The sequence below is a fragment of the Somniosus microcephalus genome, chromosome 16, assembly GCF_052327205.1.
Source record: "Somniosus microcephalus isolate GS21.2 chromosome 16, FLI_Smic_1.0, whole genome shotgun sequence".
Taxonomy (NCBI): domain Eukaryota; kingdom Metazoa; phylum Chordata; class Chondrichthyes; order Squaliformes; family Somniosidae; genus Somniosus; species Somniosus microcephalus.
Window position 1 is genome coordinate 43,216,016 of NC_141002.1, and position 22,829 is coordinate 43,238,844.

The 22,829-nt window shown below is 42.6% G+C and overlaps 1 protein-coding gene across 5 annotated transcripts in view; it reads left to right on the top strand.

The window, feature by feature from the left end:
* Window positions 1-22,829, top strand: part of LOC147106110 (ELKS/Rab6-interacting/CAST family member 1-like) — a 1,260,296-nt gene that overhangs the window by 32,909 nt on the left and 1,204,558 nt on the right. For all 5 annotated transcript variants that reach the window (XM_086008889.1, XM_086008886.1, XM_086008887.1 and 2 more), the window contains exon 3: window positions 15,132-15,548. In XM_086008889.1, the coding sequence (XP_085865015.1) occupies window positions 15,132-15,548 (417 nt within the window). The remainder of the gene's footprint in view (window positions 1-15,131; window positions 15,549-22,829) is intronic.

Below are 22,829 nucleotides of genomic sequence, written 5' to 3' on the forward strand. Positions count from 1 at the left end.
GCCTAAAACTAGGGGGCATAGTCTCAGGATAAGGGGTAGGCCATTTAAGACCAAGATGAGGAGGAATTTCTTCACACAGAGGGTTGTGAATCTTTGAAGTTCTCTGCCCCAGCGGGCTGTGGATGCTGAGTCTTTGAGTATATTCAAGGCTCAGATAGATAGATAGATTTTTGGACTCTCTGGAATCAAGGGATATGGATATCGGGCAGGAAAGTGGAGTTGAGGTTGATGATCAGCCGTGATCTATTGAATGTCGGAGCAGGCTTGAGGTGCCATATGGCCTACTCTTGCTCCTATTTCTTATGTCCTTATATATTCAAAGAAGAGCTGGGAAGTTCTGGCTAATATTTATCCCTCAACCAACACCACAAAAGCATATTTTCTGATCATTTATCTCATTGCTGAGTCCAAATTGGCTGTTACATTTCCCTACATTACAGCAGTGACAACATTTCAAAAGTACTTCATTCGTTGTGAAGTGCTTTGGTACATCCTGAGGTTGTGAAAGGCTCTATATTAATGCAAGTTTGTTCTTTTCTTTTCATGGGTGATTTAATTTAAAGCATCTGTATACAGAATGGGGAGAAATGGCACTAAATAAATTCAATAAAAGTTGACGCTAGTGGGATAAATTAAATACATTTGGAGAAAATTGCCAAAATGAAATAAAATTGTGGCGTTAATGAGGGGTTCTTGCATATTAGCAATGCGAATTAAATATTGATCCTTGGTTCACTCAACAAAATTTTGACCATGGCTTCACTGGGGAAAATTAATTGAATACCAAATCATTGAGTAGCTGATTGGTGATTACAAAAGGATGTGCAAATTTGGAACACACTCTCTGCCGCTGCCCCCCCCCCCCCCACCCCCCCCCGCCCCTGCCCCCAACCAAAGGTTATGGCTGTTGTGTCAAATTTCCAAGACAGATCAATAAAGCCCAGGACTGGAAACGTTAACTCTCTTTCTCTGTCCACAAATGCTGCCTGACCTGAGTATTTCCAGCATTTTCTGTTTTTATTTCAGATTTCCAGCATCCGTGGTATTTTGCTTTTGTGTTGATAGATTTTTGTTGGGTAAGGGTATCTAAGGGATATGGAGCAAAGGTGGGTAAATGGAGGTGAGCTACATGTCTACTTGAATGCTGGAACAGGCGCAAAGGGCTGAATGGCCTACTCTTCCTTTTTTCCTATGTTCCTATACACTAGAAGAAGTGTAAGAAGTCACACAACACCAGGTTATAGTCCAACAGTTTTATTTGAAATCACAAGCTTTCGGAGCGCTGCTCCTTCGTCAGGTGACGTGGAGAGATGCCTATAGACACAGATTATATAGTCAGCGAATAATGCCAGATGATTACAGGTAATCTTTCTAACTGCCATTTATCACATCTCTCCACTTTACCTGACGAAGGAGCAGTGCTCCGAAAGCTTGTGATTTCAAATAAAACTGTTGGACTATAACCTGGTGTTGTGTGACTTCTTACATTTGTCCACCCAAGTCCAACACCGGCATCTCCACACCATGGCTACTAGAAGTACCACCAGAGGTTTTTCCCTCTTGTTACTTCGGACCTATCGGGTGGCGATTGCAAGTGATTAGGCTGCAGCACTGCAAAACCAGCACGGTGGGCAGTTGAGTGAGGGAAGTTAATCATTCAGCAGTTGCAGGAAGAATGTTAAATGGCTATCCTACCTGTGATAAGGGAGAGACCCATCAGCTGTGGCAATACTGCTATTAAACAGAAGTGCCTGGTAAGCAGAGTGGACTCGGAGCTGAACCCAAAGTATGAGGAGCGGGGGTGGGGAGAAACGAGAAAAGGTGGATATCTATGGGCCCTGAGGCAAGTACAGAGGACTTAACCTTTTACTAAGATGCCCACTGTTCTCCAGGAATGCACCTTCACAGTGCCACCATGTGACTAATGTTAAGTATTGCAGTTAGCATAAATGGCTGAGTTCAGTTGATTGGTCACGTAATGTTAAGTTACTTAACTTTGTGCCCAGTGTTACCTACAGATAGTGTCATTAGAATGTTGTAACCATGCACTGTTTTCAATATATAATAAATTCAAAATTTTATAGAATTTTTGTTCTTTGTCACCTGCTTTTATGGGGAGTGGCAGCTCTTTCTTTGATAATGCTGTTACACAAGATTTAACTGGATGTTATTACTGCAGGTTAATTACCAAGAAATGTGTCCAAATATATATTCTAAATCTTTATTTTTGCATCTTTACTGCAGTTGCATAATACTGCAACTTTTGGGAGTGAAATTCCTCCTGTTAATTCTGGTGAAAAAGTTGGTGTTCCCCATTTTGTACTCACCTTTTTTTGTAAAATTTTCAATGGGAGGAATTTCACCTCTTTGTGTTTGAATAAGCAATTCTATTTTGCCTGGTTCTTTATGCTCATGATTGCACATGATGCCTCCTACTTGTTTTTTTTCCCCTCCCTTTTTGTTGGTAATTCCAGTAAGTCCTGAGTACATTCAACAAAGCCAGGGGCTTAGCTTGATCTCCCTCTAGTGTTTAATATCTCCATGTTATTGCAGTTCATTGAGCCGCAAGTGTCCTATTGTTCATACACTTACTGAAGAAATTACTTGGGATAGAGGGCCTAACATTGCAAATTCATTTTGCATCTGTGTGGGCTGCAATTGAATGTCACATTAATGCAGCGATTCCATATTGGACTCCATTTATTGTAGTTGAAATGCTTTAACTGAAGATTTAGAGCACGTGTCCTTTAAGAGAAGGAGGTAGATAATTTTTTTTTTGTTGCTTTAGTCTTAAAGCCCTCATCTGAATAACTTTAAATAGTGAGACCCCTTCTGGATAGGTGGTGAGCTTTTTTTCCCCATTTAATGTTCAATTCCCAGTGCTTATCTCCACAATGTAAATACTACAAAGAACATTTCAGTCTTTCCCTTACGACACAATACTTTGCTCATTGATCTTAACCAAGCACTGCTGAGTTTGCGGGGAATCTAAGGCATGAATTTTTCATTTTGTTAATTTTGCTTTTTCAGTACCTGGGAGTCTTCATTCCCTTTCAGCAATGTGTATTTATTTCCTGTGATAGTTGTACTGCAAAAAAAAAAAAAAAAAAAAATTCCATTGTAGCTCTCTCAAAATTAATCAAATGTTGATATTTTTGAAGCTTTTACTTGCTGCACTTAAGTATTTTTTTTCTCAAGTGTTCCTATTTCATTTAAATTGTCCCCATTATAAGTAGAAGTGCTGCAAAGTATGTAACATTCAGTAATGTGTCCGTATTTTGTTGTTTGTAACTGATAATTGGGTAAGGAAAAGTATGGTGATCAAAATTTAACTCCTGCATGTAAAATGGCAGACATGATAAGGAACTGAGAACATCTTCTTGATGTATTCAGAGCAAGGGGGCATAATCTTGAAATTAAAGGTAGACCAGTTAGGAGTGAAATCAGGAAGCATTTTTTCATGTGAGGTAGTGGCAATCTAACTTTCCCCAAAAGGCTGAGGATGCTGGGTCAATTGAAATTTTCAAGACTGAGATCGATAGATTTTTTTCTGAGATAATGGTATCAAGGGATATGAAGAAAAGGTGGGTTAATGGTGTTGAGGTACAGATCAGCCATGATCTAATAGAATGACGGAACAGGCTTGAGGGGCTGAATGGCTTATTATTGTTTCTATGTTCAGGGAGGTCTGGCATACCTTTGAGGCTGGTTACCAGTGGCAAAATCCTGCCTGACCACTTGGCCTGGGGACAGTGTGGGGCAACCTGCAGGAATCCCAGATATTTCAGAGATTTGTGTATATACAGGAAAACCCCGAGTAATTTGGTTTGAACAGGGACAACCCTACCACTACCATCTCCCCTGCTACCCTAGAACAGTAGTCCTCTCTTGATAAGTGTGAACACTTTCAAATGGAGAACAATGAAAAAGGCTTGTGATTTATCATGGTGTGATATCCTCTAACAGAATTAAACAGTGAATATTAAAATTTTAAAACATTGCATTACTTTTTGATAAAACTGGGAATGGAGGGAGTGTTGCTGGTGTCTTGAGTTGGGATGTTGCTGGAGAGTGGGAGTTTTAAGTGGGTGCACAGACTTGCTCAGGATTGAGACAAGCAGATCAGTTTATTTCCCAAGGGCTAATCATGGTGGCTGAATTTTTCAGGGAGACTTTGGCTTCTGTTAGTGTGCAGTATTTTGTCAAAGTAAATTGCAATGTTAAAGGTACTTCAGTGCTTAGGAAGTTGGCAGAGAGAATTCAGAGTAGATAAATTAGTAAGTTCTAGCAAATTTCCTGTGGCGTTGTTGATGGTAATTCCGATTTGGATGATTTATAAAACTGAAATACCAAGTAATTCACAATGTTCTTTGCAGCTAAGGTGCAGCTACATTTAATTTGGCCTACCCTTTGAAAGCTACAAAGTCTAATTGCTGGAAATGTGTGCATCTTGAGATCAATTAGAGGCTAATTGTTGTTGGTGTGGGTATGTTGTAGATATGGCAGCTACTTTTACATTTCTGGTTCTGTTTGAAGAAACCAGCATGAAATTAATGCCCTCTTTTCAATACTTCTGACACTTTACATAATGCATGTCTGTGAGATATTTCAGCGTGTTTGACCTTTTTTGGATTTGGGAATGAGATATGTTTGCGTGGTGTTTTAAAACAAAGTTTGAGAAAAAAGCTGCCGTTATTAAAACCAGATGAACCAGTTTGTGGAATGTTGCAGCTCTGACTATTTCAGCCCTATTTCCAATTTATACAATGAGGTTCAGTCCTCTCATCCCAGGCCCATTAAGCTAGAGTGGCCATTGTTCATTTTGACAGTAAGTAGATGTTTTATTTAAACCTGCACCCAAAGGAGGGGTCGGAAAGAGGTAGTCAGTTATAATGACACCTAGCTGTATCCCTCGACTCATCAACTGCTTCTTTGCTGTTAGATTGCATGTCTGACATCAGTCTTGGATGATTCACAGCTTCCTCCAATTCAACATTAGGAAGACAACAGTTTTAGTGCAAATGTTGTTCCTTTGCCGCTGATTCCATCTTTCTCTTCCTGATTCCATCCCCCTCCTTGGTCTGGCTTAATCAGACTATTCACAAACTTTCTGTTTTGTTTGATTCTGAGCTGAGTTTCTGCTTGCTTCCATCTCTGCAAAGTGGCTGCCTTTTCCCCTACATCAGCCTCTCTGCAGCTCCTGCCTTGTCACTTCCAGATTAATTATTCCAAATGCTCTTCACTGGCATCCCAACCTCCAACTGCGGAATTCATCCTGTTTCACACGTTGTCCTGCTCGCCCATCACCCCTGCCTTTGCTGACCTACATTGGTTGCCTATCCCCCAACGGATGAAAAAAGCTGCACAAAACCCATGTCTTTGACTTAAGTTTTTGATCACTCCTCCCAACCTCTTGGTGTTGCAGATACTCTGGCAAATGATACATCACATCCTTTATAGGGTGACTGGTTTCTCAGAAGACCTTCCACCATGTGAATTCCTGCTTGGCCTACTGGTCGAGATTCCAATATACCCGCCCATTGATATTCCTCCTTGCTGTGTGAAGGTCCATACCCGTACTGGCTCTTCCTACAAAGGTGGCATGCATATGCTTGCTATGGGAATTGGTCCAGTAATAGATTGTGCACATTAATCAACTGAATTGAGGGATAAATTCATGCTGAATATAAGCTCTCATCCTAGAATTGTGAAATCACACCCTCTTCCTAATGAGCAGTCAGGAGCGCCACCTGTCAGATGAAAATACTCATCCAACTTCTCTTAGCAGCACAAAAACATGGCCCATACACCCCAATCAAAGTTAGGCCTATCCCATGTTTTAACCCTATTCATTGGCCACAATTCCCAACCTATCCAAGTATGTTCCGGCAACTCTGTTAGTCTATCTGCAAACTGTCACTGCTTGAAAATGGTTTCTTTAAGTTTAACTATCCTTCAGAGGGTGGCTTTCTTCCACAGGTTGGAATATCAAAAGCTATCTGTCTCTGATTTCTGAAAAACTAGTGACTGTGACTTCAACAAAACAATTAAGAATTTTAATTATGGTGTCACTTGAGCAGATATGATTGTAGGTAATCGTCACTGGACAAATGAAACACAGTTTTATTACGTGAGGCTAAGAAAGCACTCCATATTTCATGCTTCCATTACCTGTTTTGTACTCGGGCCAACATCTTCGATAAATCTATCAAGAGGATTTACATCCCCTCGACTTTTATTTATATCCAAGTCCCCACGTCCTCATTTCTTCCACCCCCCCCCATCTTTCCTCTCGCCCCCCTCTTCCCGGCCAAAATTTGTTTGTCATTGGGTCTGTCACAAATTGGCATTTTGCATCCAAGTCTTTCATCTTGGTAGGGAGAGTCCAGGGGGCAATGACCTATCTGTATTTCAAATTATTTTTGAAAATTTTACCTGATGTGACACGAGGGGATATTCTTTCACCCATTGTGTGTGTGTCACTTTAGAAGTAACAGATTGCACTACAGCTGACTGTGTCCCTAGATCCTGCTGAATGATCTTTTCTGCTGATGTCATAGCAGCATTTGACCTTGGTGGCAAATATCGTTAGGAAATTGAACCACAAATCCAGATTTGAGTAGAATAAGCATGAACTTCTGTATTTGTTTCTTGAATGTTGGTCCTTACTGCAGAACACAAAATAGTCAATCAGTTATTGCAAGGATGTATCAGTGCAGTTGCATAATAAATGCTGCCTGTCACCATATAATTGTCTCAGAAAGCTATTGATTTTCGTGGTGTGGGTAGGAGCCAAATGCTGTTTTGAGCCTTGTTAGTGTTAACACAATTAGATTTTATTAGGTTAGACTTCAGAAAAAAAAAATTTCTGGCACTTTTATTTTGATAAATGTAAGAAGTCACACAACACCAGGTTATAGTCCAACAGTTTTATTTGAAATCACAAGCTTTCGGAGCGCTGCTCCTTCGTCGGGTGAAGTGGAGAGATGCATAAAGACACAGCTTATATAGTCAGAGAATAATGCCAGATGATTGCAGGTAATCTTTCTAACTGCCATTTATCACACCTCGGCAGAGAGATAATCACAGCAATCAAAGATGTGAATGGTGTCCAAACAGGTCAGTCAGGAAAACATTACATCAAAGAACAATGAGGTGGGGTCACAAGGGGTCAGATGTTGCAGATGCTGGGGTCTGTATGGAAAAACAAAAAACAGACAAAAAAACTTTTTTTTTGCTGGAAATCACAGCAGGTCCGGCCGCATCTGTGTAGAGAGAACAAGCCAACGACGACTCGAGTCTGGATGACCCTACGTCAGGTGGGGTTACATGTAGCGTGACATGAACCCAAGATCCCGGTTGAGGCCGTCCTCATGAATGCGGAACTTGGCTATCAGTTTCTGCTCTACGATTTTGCGTTGTCGTGTGTCTCGAAGGCCGCCTTGGAGAATGCTTACCCGAAGATCGGAGGCTGAATGTCCTTGACTGAAGTGTTCCCCGACTGGGAGGGAACACTCCTGCCTGGCGATTGTTGCGCGGTGTCCGTTCATCCGTTGTCGCAGTGTCTGCATGGTCTCGCCGATGTACCATGCTCCGGGGCATCCTTTCCTGCAACGTATGAGGTAGACAACGTTGGCCGAGTCACATAAGTATGTACCAAGCCCACGGACAACCTCAGGATGCTCCACTTCTCCAGCTTCCACCCTAACCACGTTAAAGAAGCCATCCCCTATGGACAAGCCCTGCGAATACACAGGATCTGCTCGGACGAGGAGGAACACGATGGACACCTACAGACGCTAAAAGACGCCCTCGTAAGAACGGGATATGACGCTCGACTCGTCGATCGACAGTTCCGACGGGCCACAGCAAAAGATCGCATAGACCTCCTCAGAAGACAAACATGGGACACAACCAACAGAGTACCCTTCGTCGTCCAATACTTCCCCGGAGCGGAGAAACTACGCCATGTTCTTCGCAGCCTTCAACATGTCATCAATGATGACGAACACCTCGCTAAGGCCATCCCCACGCCTCCACTACTCGTCTTCAAACAGCTGCCTAACCTCAAACAGACCATCGTTCGCAGAAAATTACCCAGCTTTCAGGAGAACAGCGACCACGACACCACACAACCCTGCCACGGCAACCTCTGCAAGACATGCCAGATCATCAACACCGGAGCATGGTACATCGGCGAGACCATGCAGACACTGCGACAACGGATGAATGGACACCGTGCAACAATCGCCAGGCAGGAGTGTTCCCTCCCAGTCGGGGAACACTTCAGTAGTCAAGGACATTCAGCCTCCGATCTTCGGGTAAGCATTCTCCAAGGCAGCCTTCGAGACACACGACAACGCAATATCGTAGAGCAGAAACTGATAGCCAAGTTCCGCACTCATGAGGACGGCCTCAACCGGGACCTTGGGTACATGTCAGGCTACATGTAACCCCACCTGACGTAGGGTCATCCAGACTCGAGTCGTCGTTGGCTTGTTCTCTCTACACAGATGCGGCCGGACCTGCTGTGATTTCCAGCAAAAAAAATGTTTTTGTCTTTTTTGTTTTTCATACAGACCCCAGCATCTGCAACATTTGACCCCTTGTGACCCCACCTCATTGTTCTTTGATGTAATGTTTTCCTGACTGACCTGTTTGGACACCATTCACACCTTTGATTGCTGTGATTATCTCTCTACCGAGGTGTGATAAATGGCAGTTAGAAAGATTACCTGTAATCATCTGGCATTATTCTCTGACTATATAAGCTGTGTCTTTATGCATCTCTCCACTTCACCTGACGAAGGAGCGTCCACCCCAGTCCAACACCGGCATCTCCACACCATGGCTTTTATTTTGATAGGTTACAAATTTCTTGTTGAATTTAATGTCTTTTAAAAACTGTCCTGCATGCTTGCTAGATGACAACAGGAACAACTTGCATCTGTATAGCGCCTTTAACATAGTAAAATGTCCCAGGGCGCTTCACAGGAGCTATTATCAAACAAAATTTGACACCGAGCCACATAGCTATTAGGACACCTGCCTTAAGAGGAAGGTTTTAAGGAGCGTCTTAAAGCAGGACAGAGAGCTAGAGAGGCGGAGAGGTTTAGGGAGGGAATTCCAGAGCTTAGGGTGTTGGCAGCTGACGGTTGGAGTGAAGATGGGGAGGTGCGAGGCCATGGAGGGATTAGAAAACAACGATGACAGTTTTAAAATTGAGGCGTTGCTGGACCGGGAGCTAATGTAGTTCAGCAAGCACGGGTGATGGGTGAACGGGATTTGGTGTGAGTTAGGATATGGGCAGCAGAGTTTTGGATGAGCTCAAGTTTCCACAACCACCACAATTAAGAATAATAACGATGCAACAATTTCAGGCAAGTTATCACTATAAACATGGCAGTACCACCATGTTGCATGTTTGTGCCTGAGCAGACTGTAATGTTCCCACCCTGAGTAGCTGACTCTATTCCCAATGTATTGCATGGGGAAAGTGACAGTTGCGATATGTTCACTTTGTGTCCGTCACTCCAGGTGACCTGAAGACTGGGCAAGAGGAAGTGGACCAATTGTACCATCATGAGTAAAGTGGGAGTATAATCTGAATCTCAACCATTTAAAAAAAAAAAAAGGTTACTAAGATTGAATGTCCTTTGATCTTGATCGATGTATTGATTTATGTTGCCATTTAAATATAGTGCTGATCATGTTGTGAGGAAGGGGCAAAATTAGTCTACAGTGTACTGAGTCTGATGGAGAAATCTCAGTCAACATACAGTTGATATTGAATCATCCTGAGAATAATTAGATCCATATTGATTTTTGAATTCGGTTCTCTAAATTTCTTGAGCTCAGTATCTCATTCAAACTGTGATTCTTGGTGTTGGAATGAAAATGCTCAGAAGTATAAGATACTAAATGAAAGAAAGCTGATTTATTTGGATATAACAAAGGCTGTGGGCCTTGAGAACATCCCGGCTGTCGTGCTGAAGACTTGTGCTCCAGAACTAGCCGAGCCTCTCCCAAACTGTTCCAGTACAGCTATAACACTGGCATCTATCCGACAATGTGGAAAACTGCCCAGGTATGTCCTGTCCACAAAAAGCAGGACAAATCCAATCTGGCCAGTTACTGCCCCAACAGTCTACTCTCAATCATCAGCAAAGTGATGGAAGGTGTCGAGTTAGTGCTATCGAGCAGCACTACTCACCAATAACCTGCTCACTGATGCCCAGTTCGGGTTCCAGACCTCATTTCCGCCTTGGTCCAAACCTGGACAGAACAGCTGAATTCCAGAGGTGAGGTGAGAGTGACTGCCCTTGACATCAAGGCAGCATTTGACCGAGTGTGGCATCAAGGAGCTCTGGTAAAACTGAAGTCAATGGGAATTGGGGGTGGAGGGGGGGGGGAACTCTCCACTGGCTGGTGTCATACTTAGCACAAAAGAAGATGGTTGTGGTGGTTGCAGGTCAATCATCACAGCCCCAGGACATCGCTGCAGGAGTTCCTCAGGGCAGTGTCCTAGGCCCAACCATCTTCAGCTGCTTCATCAATGACCTTCCCTCCAACATAAGGTCAGAAGTGGGGATGTTCGCTGACGACTGCACAGTGTTCAGTGCCATAAGTGTCAGCTGTGGCTCAGTTGGTAGCACACTCGCCTTTGAGTCAGAAGGTTGTGGGTTCAAGTCCCACTCCAGGGACTTGCGCGCGCACAAATCTAGACTGACACTCCAGTACAGTGCTGAGGGAGTGCTGCACTGTCGGAGGTGCCATCTTTCGGATGAGATGTTAAACTGAGGCCCCGTCTGCTCTCTCAGGTGGATGTAAAAGATCCCATGGCACTATTTCGAAGAAGAGCAGGGGAGTTATCCCTGGTCTCCTGGCCAATATTTCTCCCTCAACCAACATAACAAACAGATTATTTGATCATTTTCACATTGCTGTTTGTGGGAGCTTGCTGTGCGCAAATTGGCTGCCGCGTTTCCCACATTACAACAGTGACTACACTTCAAAAAGTACTTCATTGGCTGTAAAGCGCTTTGAGATGTCCGGTGGTTGTGAAAGGCGCTATAGAAATGCAAAGCTTTCTTTCATTCGCAACTCCTCAGATAATGAAGCAGTCCATGCCCGCATGCAGCAAGACCTGGAGGACATTCATGCTTGGGCCGATAAGTGGCAGGTAACATTCGTGCCAGGCAATGACTATCTCCAACAAGCGAGCGTCTAACCACTGCCCCTTGGCTTTCAACGGCATTACCATAATTGAATCCCCCACCATCAATATCCTGGGGGGTCACCATTGACCAGCAACTTAACTGGACCAGCCACATAAATACTGTGACAACAAGAGTAGGTCAGAGGCTGGGTATTCTGCGGCGAGTGTCTCCTGACTCCCCAAAGCCTTTCAATCATCTACAAGGCACAAGTCAGGAGTGTGATGGAATACTCTCCACTTGCCTGGATGAGTGCAGCTCCAACAACACTCAAGAAGCTCGACACCATCCAAGACAAAGCAGCCCGCTTGATTGGCACCCCATCCACCACCTTAAACATTCACTCCCTCCACCACCGGTGTACCATGGCTGCAGTGTGTACCATCTACAAGATGCACGACAGCAACTCGCCAAGGCTTCTTTGGCAGCACCTCCCAAACCTGCGACCTCTACCACCTAGAAGGACAAGGGCAGCAGGCGCATGGGAACACCAGCACCTCCAAGTTCCCCTCCAAGTCACACACCATCCTGACTTGGAAGTATATTGCCGATCCTTCATTGTCACTGGGTCAAAATCCTGGAACTGCCTACCTAACAACACTGGGAGTACCTTCACCACACGGACTGCAGCAGCTCAAGAAGCTGGCTCACCTCTACCTTCTCGAGGGCAACTAGGGATGGGCAATAAATGCTGGCTTTGCCAGCGACGCCCACATCCCATGAACGAATAAAAAAATTAAAAAAACTACTGTCTATGGTAACTTTCACTTCAAGAATCATAGTGCAGAAGGAGGCCATTCAGCCCAATGTGCCTGTGCCAGCTGTTTGAATGAACTATCCAATTAGTCCCACTCTCTTTCCCCATAGTTCTGCAAAGTTTTCCTTTTTCAAGTATATATCCAATTCCCTTTTGAAAGTTATTGCTTCCATTACCCTTTCAGGCAGTGCATTCTAGATCAACATAACTCGCGTTTTAAGAAAAAAATTCTCTTCATCTCCCTTAAATCTGTTCCCTCTAGTTACCGACTCTTCTGCCAGTGGAAATAGTTTCTCCCTATAAAACCTCATCATTTTGAACACTGCTAGTAAATCTCCACATAACCTTCTCTGCTCTAAGGAGAACAATCTCAGCTTCTGTAGTCTCTACACAACAAAAGTCCCTCCTTCTTGGTATCATTTTGGTAAATCTCCTCTGCACACTCTCCAAGGCCTTGACCTCCTTCCGAAAGTGTGGTGCCCAGAATTGGGCACAATACTCCAGCTGAGGCCATATCAGTGATTTATAAAGGTGTAGCACAACTTCCTTGCTTTTGTAATCTATGCCTCTATTTTATAAAGCCAATGGTCCCATATGCATTTTTAGTAACAACAACTTGCATTGATATAAGTGCCTTTTAACGTAGTAAAATGTCCCAAGGCGCTTCACAGGAATGTTAACAAACAGAATTTCACACCAAAGCACAAGGCGATATTAGGACAGGTGACCAAAAGCTTGGTCGAAGAGGTACGTTTGAAGGAGCATCTTAAAGCAGGAGAGAACGGTAGAAAATACTGAGGGGTTTAAAGAGGGCATTCCAGAGCTTGGGGCCTTGGGAGCTGAAAGCATAGCCTCCAATGGTGGAACGAAGAAAATCAGGGATGTGCAAGAGGCCAGAATTGGAGGTGTGCAGAGTTCTCCGGGTTGTAGGGCTGGAGGAGGTTACAGAGATCGGGAGGTGTGAGGCCATTGGCGGGAATTGAAAGCAAGGATGATAATTTTAAAATGGAGGTGTTGCCAAACTGGGCACCAATATAGCTTAGCAAGCACAGGGTTGATAGGTGAATGGGACTTGGTGCAGTTAGGATACGGGCAACAGAATTTTGCATGAGCTCAAGTTTACGGAGGGTGCAAGGTGGGAGGCTGGCCAAGAGAGCATTGGAATATTTGAGTCTAGAGGTAACAAAGGCAGAACGATTTGTGTATGTGAACCCCCAGGTCTCTCTCTTGCTGCACCACTTTTAAAATTGTACCAGAATAAATTGCTTATGGCTCCTTTTTTAAATAAAGCAGAATATTGCTGCAAAACTCATTGATTAAATTGGTTATGGAGGTGAAAAGAGGTTGGAGGATGCTGGAATGTGCATTCCTGTACATGTCCTATAATATTTTTCAAAGGAACGTCTGGAATTTGGTAACTGGTATTTTGCTTTGGGAGCATATGGAACTCAATTTCCTGAAGGTGTTTGATTAATAAAACATAGAGTTGGGTTGTTTTACATTATTCAAATCAAATAAATTGATTTCTGGCATATATTTAGTAATCTACTGTTCAAATTTGTTTTTGTTTTGTTATTTGTACTCATTTAAGGTATTCACTGATTTGGTGCGATGCGGGCGAAGAGCCAAGCTCAAAGGTAGCACTCTGTTTGAGCGTGGTTTTCTGCTGAGATTGGTAACTTGGCCTGTAGTTTCAATGAAAAACAATTTTCCATTATTATCACACAGAACCATGTGCTCTCGGATCAGGCCCAGTATATGTTGTTTACAGATTTAATACTTTCTGATTGAAGAACTCAACCACAACCCCAAGGACCACCATTAAGATTTTTCACTTCCCAAATCAGCAATTCTTATGCCTCTCTGGCTGTATTTAAACTGCAAGTTTAGCGTTGATCTGAAGTAGTTTTGGCTTTTCACCAACATTTAAAATCATGGGGGTTAATTTTGACTTTTGGGTGACTGACTGACGGAGAGTGCTGGCCAGGCACTTGGACTGGCGATTAAGGGTCTCCGTGATTTTGAGGCCCCGGCCTCATTTAAATTTGGCAGGTGAGCTACGGGGCAGCAAACCGGTGTCCCGGTGCGGTTCGCCAGATTGAGGCCCAAGATTGTGCCAAGGCGGTCACCAGAAAGGTTGGTTGTTGGGGGTGGCGAGATCGCGAGGGTGGGGGTTCTCTGGGGCCCACAAAAATAAATCAACACAACTTTGGCAGGACTCTTCGGTTCCATCGCCAGTTCTGATTTGCAATGGCACTTGGGGTCCTATTTACGTCATAGGACCACAATTTCCACATTAAGAGTCTTATTGCCTGCAACAAGCTAGTGCTTTGGACACCCGGCAGTAGGCCCTCAAAATGCAGCCGCCTGCGTTGCTTGTGTTATCGGGGTGGTATAGCTACTGACCCCATTTTGAGGTTGTTAATACCAATGAAGACAGTGAAAATCATTCCTGTGTAGTGTAAATTGGATGTTAAAATCCAAACTGACTCTTGACAGGAAGTCTTCCTCTGCTTCTCTTTGGTGTTAGATTAGCCTCTGACTCTGGATTAAGCTGCAGTACTGCTGTAAAGTGAAGCTGCTTATAATGTAAATTGATGCTCTGAATGAGATTGCCATTTTGTGCCATAATCTTATGCTTACAAGGAACTAAGGATACATCTGCATTACAACTTAATTCAAACTTACTGCAGAAAAGCAATATATTTCCTGGAGCAGGTATTCTTTCCACTTCGATTTGACATTGCATGGTGTGCAACTCCAATGCAATGTCAATCTGACCTTAAAAAGTGGCCATAGAATCTTGTGTGGCTGGAACTGGCAATGCAGCTAATGATCAGAGATTAGTAGCTGTCCAAGTCCAGCGTTTGATTGTCCTACTCTCATTTCACTGGAGACCCAGACTGCTTGGAACGAGGAGATCTTCATTGTATTAGTTTGGGCTGTAGTCAAAGCCAAGTCCCAGAGGTTAGGGGACAGCATGCTAACGGTGTGCACCACCCACTATGTCTGCGTCTCTTCTCCACAGCCCACCAAAATAATAAAGCAATTTATTTTGGACATAAATGCTAATATAACATTGAAAACTTGCCACTTTGTACAGTATGAAATTGGATGTTTTGTAGATTTATTTTTAATTTATTTTTTCTGGGATACAGCACCTTCAGATGACAATTCAGGCATTGCAGGATGAGCTCCGAATCCAGCGGGACCTGAACCAGCTCTTTCAGCAGGACAATAGCAACAGAACAAGTGAACCATTTGTTGCTGAGCTAACTGAGGAAAATTTCCAACACCTTCACACCGAACATGAACGTCAGGCCAAGGAGCTATTCCTATTGCGCAAGACTCTGGAGGAGATGGAGCTGCGCATTGAGACGCAGAAACAAACACTCTGTGCCCGTGATGAGTCTATCAAAAAGTTGCTGGAGATGCTTCAGAGCAAAGGACTGTCCTCCAAGGTGATGGAAGAAGACCATGAACGAATACGCCGTCTAGCTGAAGCAGAGATGCTTGTGAACCAGTTAGAAAACATACTTGAACAAAAAGAAAAAGAAAATCATCAGCTGAGAGAGGTAAGAATTACTTTGTACTAATCATTTCTCCTATTTTAAAAATGTTTCTTTTCATTCTTCAGATTCCCTTTCTTCCTCCTAGCACCATTCACCAGTATCTCAACTAAATGGGTTGCAGTAGCCATATTTTATTCCCGTGCCAAAACTGGCGACAGATGTGCAGGATAGTGCACAGTTGTCTGTTTCTCCAATCCCACCCCCCCCCCCCAATACAGGACAGCTCAGATCAGTAAGGATACATGCCCCAAAATCTCTGATGTAATCATTTGCACAGATACATGTTGCCTTGTCTGTTGCTAATCTGTCTATTTTTAAAATGTAAGCTACCTGATCCTACAAGTGTGAAGTTTTTATTTCTTCGTAATCAGATCTAGCACTTCGCACTTTGGAACATAGGAACAGGGGTAGGCCATTTTGCCCCTCAAGCCTGTTCCTCCATTCAGCGAGATCACTGCTGATCTGTGGCTTAACTCCACGTGCCTTTGCCCCATATCCCTTAAAGTTAGTCAGTTTATTTTCAAATGTTGGGTAGTCCTTCATTTTAAAGAGAAAGTATCGCCATTAAAAAAAAAAAAAAAAAATCAATGTGTCCAATAATTATGATCAACGCTAGCATTTTTTTCCCCGTGTTAATTCTAATTATAATAACACTGGAATGAAAAGAAAAAATACTTGCATTTTTATAGCACCTTTCACTACCATGGGAAGTTCCAAGGTGCTTTACAGCCAATGAAGTACTTTTTTGACGTGTTGTCACTGTTGTAATGTAGGAAACTTGGTGGCCAATTTGTGTACAGCAAGGTCCCGCAAACAGCAATATGATAATTACAAAATAATCTGTTTTTAATGTTATTGGTTGAGGGATAAATATTGGCCAGGACACCAGGGAGAACTCCCCTGCTCTTCTTCGAAATAGCACCTCCCTGAGAGGGCGGACAGGGCCTCACTTTTTGACAGTCCCATCCAAAAGATGGCGCCTCCAACTGTGCAGCACTTCCTCAGTGCTTGGACTGTCAGCCTAGATTGTGTGCTCCAGTCTCTGGAGTGGGACTTGAACCTTCTGACTCCAGCGAGAGTGCTACCACAGAGCCATGGCTGACACCTTATATGGGTTTATAAATGTTGCTGAGCTTAATACAAAGGAACTAAATGAACATCTGTAGACAACCATTCTCCCAATGTGCCCGAGTGATTTTTTTTACCTCTTCAACTTTTTATAAATTCCACTTCCTTGCATTGTCAAGCTCTCCACTTCTCCAAATCAGTCTCCTGCATAATATAATGTAAAATTAATTTAATATTGAGAATGGGTTTAAGCAATATTAGTAATAGGTGCATATTAGTTAATAATATAACAGGATTTCACACATTTGCATTATGCTTTTAATACAATAGGTTGTGTAGGAAACAAATATTCTCTAAACTAGTTTCGAATTAGCACAGGCATTTGGGTCACTGAACTTTTAGCAGCGGAGGTAGAAATCTAACTAGTACGTGTTGCACCTTTTCATTGCTGAAAGCTGGCAAATACCCTGGTTTGTAAAGTATCTACATTTGCTACCCACCATGACAGTGCCCTATTTCATTTTCACTTATATTTTTCCACTCCTTTCCTTTCCCCCCCCCCCTTCCCTTTTGTTTCTCTCTCACGCCTGGCAGCTATCTTTTGCCCTGCCAGTACACTTTACACCTAATCACAGCCTATTACCATCTCGTCCAGCTTCTAATCTCTTTTACTTCTTTTGGTTCTTTTATTCTTTTGTCCGATCGCAGCCCTGCCTTCGATCTAGTTCCTTTTCTCTCCAGTTTTGAAGAAGGGTCAAACCCGAAACGTCAACTCAAATTTCTCTCCACGGATGTTGCCTGACTTGCTGAGTTTTTCCAGCATTTTCTGTTGTTATGACAGTATTACTTGTGTATTTGCAGTTGAGTTACTAATGTCAGTAATTCTGAGAAACACTAGAGAGAGATACCAAAAGTGTGTGTTAACATCTCAGTAAAGGTGTGAGGGGCGTCTGCAGTCAGCTTGGCTTAGTTGATGTCACTCTTGCCTCTGGGCCACTATGTTGTGGATTTAAGCCTCACTCCAGTACTTAAGTACTCTCGGCTAGCTGGTGTGGTGCTAAAGGAATGTTGATTCGGGTGATGCATTAATTTGAGGCCTTATCTGCTTGTTCTGGTGGATACTCGAGATTCTTTGACAATATTTGAAGAAAAGCAGAGTTCTCCTGATGTCATGGTCAACATTCGTCCCTCAACCAGCACCACCAAAACTGATTGATTAACTGGTTATTTGTTTCATTGCTTGTGAAATCTTGCTGTGCACAAATGGCTGCCAGGTCTGTCTGCATAACAACAGACACTGGATTTCAAAATTATCATATGTGATGTACTTTTGAGATGTTGGAGATGTACTGAAGGGACAATAAAATGCAACTTTTTAATCACAGTTTAAACAGTAGAAAGTTAAAGGAATATCAAAAAAATTAAATGGCAATAACAGGAAAAAGAAATGAACATTGTTTCAAACATTTGAAGTCAGGATTGAGTGTTACATATGTGGATGTGCAAAGTGTGAAAACAAAATTGTAACGTTGGCAGCATTAATAACTATAGAGTGATATGACCTAGTAGCTATAACAGGTATTTTAAGTTTGGATGGTACTGGGAATTTAATGTTACTGGTTATAACATTTTCAGGAATAATTGGGAGGGGAAAAAAGTGGGGTGGGGTGTCAGAATCCGCACTATCATAGCACTGGAATGTAAGGAAAATCCCACTGTGGAGCTGCGTTAGGATAGAATTCATATGGATAGAGTTAAGAAATAAGGAAGATAATGATACAGTTTTCAGTGCATTGCAGTGCTGACGACCAAACAGTGGAGATAAGAGGTGGAGATGTGCAACCAGTTCAGAATTATGCAAGATCAACAGGGCGATAATGGTGACTGACTGATTGATTAACTATCTCAAGATAGACTGGAGTAAAGGTAATGCATGTGGTCAAAATGAGAAAGCTTTAGAGAATGCATCCAGGTCTGCTTCCTAGATCAGTGTGTTTCCAGTCCAACAAGGACAGAAGCATCATTTGATTTCCGTTCTGGGAAATGAAGCGGGGCAAATAATTGATGAGATGGGAGAACAATTGGGAAATATCAACCACAACATAGTTAGGTTCAATCTAAGAATAGAAAATGGTAGGGAAGTATCAAAGGAAAGGGTGCCGAACTGGAAAAAGGTTAGGTTTAACAAGGTAAATGGGGACCTGGCCTAAATTAACTGGGCAGATCAGCATAGGAAATTTTCAAATATGAGATGCAGTGCAATATAAATACATTCCTATAAGTGAAAAAGGGGTTTATCAAAGGCTAGAGCGATTTTAAAGCTAAACTAAAATGAAGACAAATGATAAAATTCTAGCCTCTACAATTAAGTTTCCTCCTTCATCTGAGCGGTCCTATTTTTTAAAATGTTTATATGTTACATGCTATTTCATTTTATATTATCTGCTAATCTTATTTCACATTCCCTTTTCTCTCATTTTAGTCTCACTTTTCACCACCTACACTTTCTGTATTCCTCATGTTTATCTTTAGTGTTGTTGGCCCTAATGGGAAGTTTTGATTCATGGGGCACTGGCACCAGCACTGGGGAAAGAGGGAGCTGGTCCGTTGGGACGGGCTTCACTTGAACCATGCTGGGACCAGTGTCCTGGCGAATCGAATAACTAGGTCTGTAGATAGGGCTTTAAACTAAATAGTGGTGGGTGGGGGGGGGGGGGGGAGGGTTCAAGTGAAGGTGAATTTAGAAAGGAAAGGAGAAGGCAATAGTGCAGGGTAGCGATAGGGGTAATGATAACCAGAGTGTGACGGGAAGAGACTGAGCATACAAACATGAGAGTGCACCAGCAAATAGAGTCAGAGTAGGGAAAAATTATAAAAAGACAAAATGAAAGGCTCTTTATCTGAATGCACACAGCATTTGTAACAAGATAGATGAGTTGATGGCACAAATAGAAATAAATGGGTATGATCTGATGGCCATTACAGAGACATGGTTGCAAGGTGACCAAGGCTGGGAACTGAATATTCTTTGGTATTTGACATTTCAGAAGGATAGGCAGAAAGGAAAAGGAGGTGGGGTAGTTCTGTTAATAAAGGATGAGATCAGTGCAGTGGTGAGAAATGACTCAAATTGGCTCAGAAGATCAAGATGTAGAATCAGTTTGGGTGGAGATAAGAAATAGTAAGGGAAAGAAGTCACTGGTGGGAGTAGTCTATAGGCCCCCTAACAGTAGCTACACTGTAGGACAGAGTATAAATCAAGAAATAATTGGGGGCTTGTAAGAAAGGTACTGCAATAATTATGGGCGATTTTAATCTTCATATAGATTGGACAAGGGTAGCCTTGAGGACGAGTTCATAGTGTATTCGGGATGGTTTCTTACAACAATACATTGTGGAACCAACTAGGGAGCAGACTATTTTAGATCTGGTAATGTGTAATGAGACAAGATTAGTTAATGATCTCATAGTAAAGGATCCTCTAGGGAAGAGTGATCATAGCATGATAGAATTTCAAATTCAGTTTGAGGGTGGCAGATATTTAAAGAGATATCTCATAACTCTTTAATAAGGTTTATTCCACTGAGAAAGAAAGACTCTACGAGAAGGATGAACCATCCGCGGCTAACTAAGGAAGTTAAGGATGGTATCAAATTGGGGGGAAAAAAAGGCATACAATGTTGCGAAGATTCATGGTAGCCCAGAGGATTGGGAAATTTTTAGAAACCACAAAGAATGACAAAAAATAATAAAAAGGGAGAAGTAAAAAAAACAGACAGTAAGAGCTTCTACAGGTATATAAAAAGAAAGAGAGTAGCTAAAGTAAATGTTGGTCCCTTAGGGGATGAGACTGGGGAATTAATAATGAGAAACAAAGAAATGGCAGAGACTTTGAACAAATATTTTGTATCAGTCTTCACGGTAGAAGACATCCCTATAATAATTGATAATCAAGGGGCTATAGGGAGGGAGGAACTTAAAACTATCACTAGAGAAAAAGTACTAGGCAAACTAATGGGACTAAAGGCTGACAAGTCCTCTGGACTTGATGTCCTGCATCCTAGGGTCTTAAAAGAAGTGGATGCGTTGGTTGTAATCTACCAAAATTCCCTGGATTCTGGATTGGAAAACCGCAAGTATAATGCCCCTATTCAAGAAAGGAGGGAGACAGAAAGCAAGAAACTATAGGCCATTTAGCCTAACATCTGTCATTGGGAAAATGCTGGAATCCATTATTAAGGAAGCAATAAATAGCAGGACATTTAGAAAATCATAATACACTCAAGCAGAGCCAACATGGTTTTATGAAAGGGAAATCATGTTTGACAAATTTACTAAAGTTTTTTGAGGATGTAACAAACAGGCTGGATAAAGGGGAACCAGTAGATGTAGTGTATTTGGATTTCCAGAAGGCATTCGATAAGATGCTACATAAAAGGTTACTGCACAAGATAAGGGGTTGGGGGTAATATATTAGCATGGATAGCGGATAGGCTAACTAACAGAAAAGAGAGAGTCGGGATAAATGGGTCATTTTCAGGTTGGCAAACTGTAACTAGTGGGGTGCCACAGGGATCAGTGCTGGGGCCTCAACTATTTACAATCTATATTAATGACTTGGATGAAGGGACTGAGTGTACTGTAGCCAAATTTGCTGATGATACAAAGATAGGTGGGAAAGCAAGTTGTGAGGAGGACACAGAGTCTGCAAAGGGATATAGATAGGTTAAGTGGGTAGGCAAAGATTTGGCAGATGGAGTATAATGTGGGAAAATGTGAGGTTATCCACTTTGGTTGGATGAATAGAAAAGCAAAATATTATTTAACTGGAAGAGAGACAACAGAATGCTGCGGTACAGAGGGATCTGGGGGTCCTCATACATGAAACACAAAAAGTTAGCATGCAGGTACAGCAAGTAATTAGGAAGGCAAAATAGAATGTTGGCCCTTATTGCAAGGGGGATGGAGTATAATAGTAGGGAAGTCTTGCTACAACTGTACAGGGCGCTGGTGAAACCACATCTGGAGTACTGCGCCCAATTTTGGTCTCCTTATTTAAGGAGGGATATACTTGCATTGGAGGCAGTTCAGAGAAGGTTCACTAGGTTGATTCCTGAGATGAAGGGGTTGCCTTGTGAAGAAAAGTTGGGCCTATACTCAATGGAATTTAGAAGAATGAGAGGTGATCTTATTGATACATATAAGATTCTGAGGGGGTTTAACAGGGTAGAGGCAGGGAGGATGTTTCCCCTTGTGGGGGAATCTAGAACTTGGGGGCATAGTTTCAGAATAAGGGGTCGCCCATTTAAAACAGAGATGAGGAGGAATTTCTTCTCTAAGGGTCATGAATCTTTAGAACTCTCTCCGCCTCCACAGCTCTCTGGGGGTAGTCATTGAATATATTCAAGGCGGAGATATTTGAGCTACAGGGGAGTCGAGGGTTATGGGGAGCTGGCAGGAAATTGGAGTTCAGGCCAAGATTAGATCAGCCATGATCTTATTGAATGGCGGAGCAGGCTTGAGGGACCAAATGGCCTACTCTTATTTCTTATGTTCTTATGTTAATTTTATCATTTTGCAGCAGCAGGGACAACTGAATGTATGGCCTCTATCTAGGTGATAAATTTCATGAGCTGCTTGCATTTGTTGTTGCAAGTGAGGATGAAGGGGGCAAGTGAGAGGGGATTAAGGAGGTGGTTAGTAGTGAAGAAAATAAGCCAGGGGTTATCGTAGCTCTCTAAGATTACCCTAGAGTAGTGGCCAGTTTTGGTGGAAGGGAGTTAGGACTGATGGAGTTTAATGTCGTCCAGCCAGATCTGGCGACTGATTGCTAAACTAGTTGTGTGCCAGATATGTTCAAATCTGCACCCATTGGACTTGAGGGAGTGAAGATGAGAGCTGTACATGGTAGGGGGGGAGGGGACGATGACTGAGATGGGAGACGATGAAGATTTTGCTGGGCATGAGTACCAAAGAAGGAAATGGGTTGGCATGAGGTAGGGGGATGCGGGTAGTGAGGGTTACAACAAAGTAGTCAGAAATGGCTTTATCAGTGAATGAGGCCATGAGAAATAGTGTGGTCGATGAATATGGCTGGGAAAGTTTATATGGAGGGAGAGATTTATAAGGAGGTGCATGGTGGATTCAAAAGTGAGAGCAAGAGTTGCAGCGATGGGAATTGAAATTGCTGATGGTGAGGAGTTTGTGCAGAGGCTG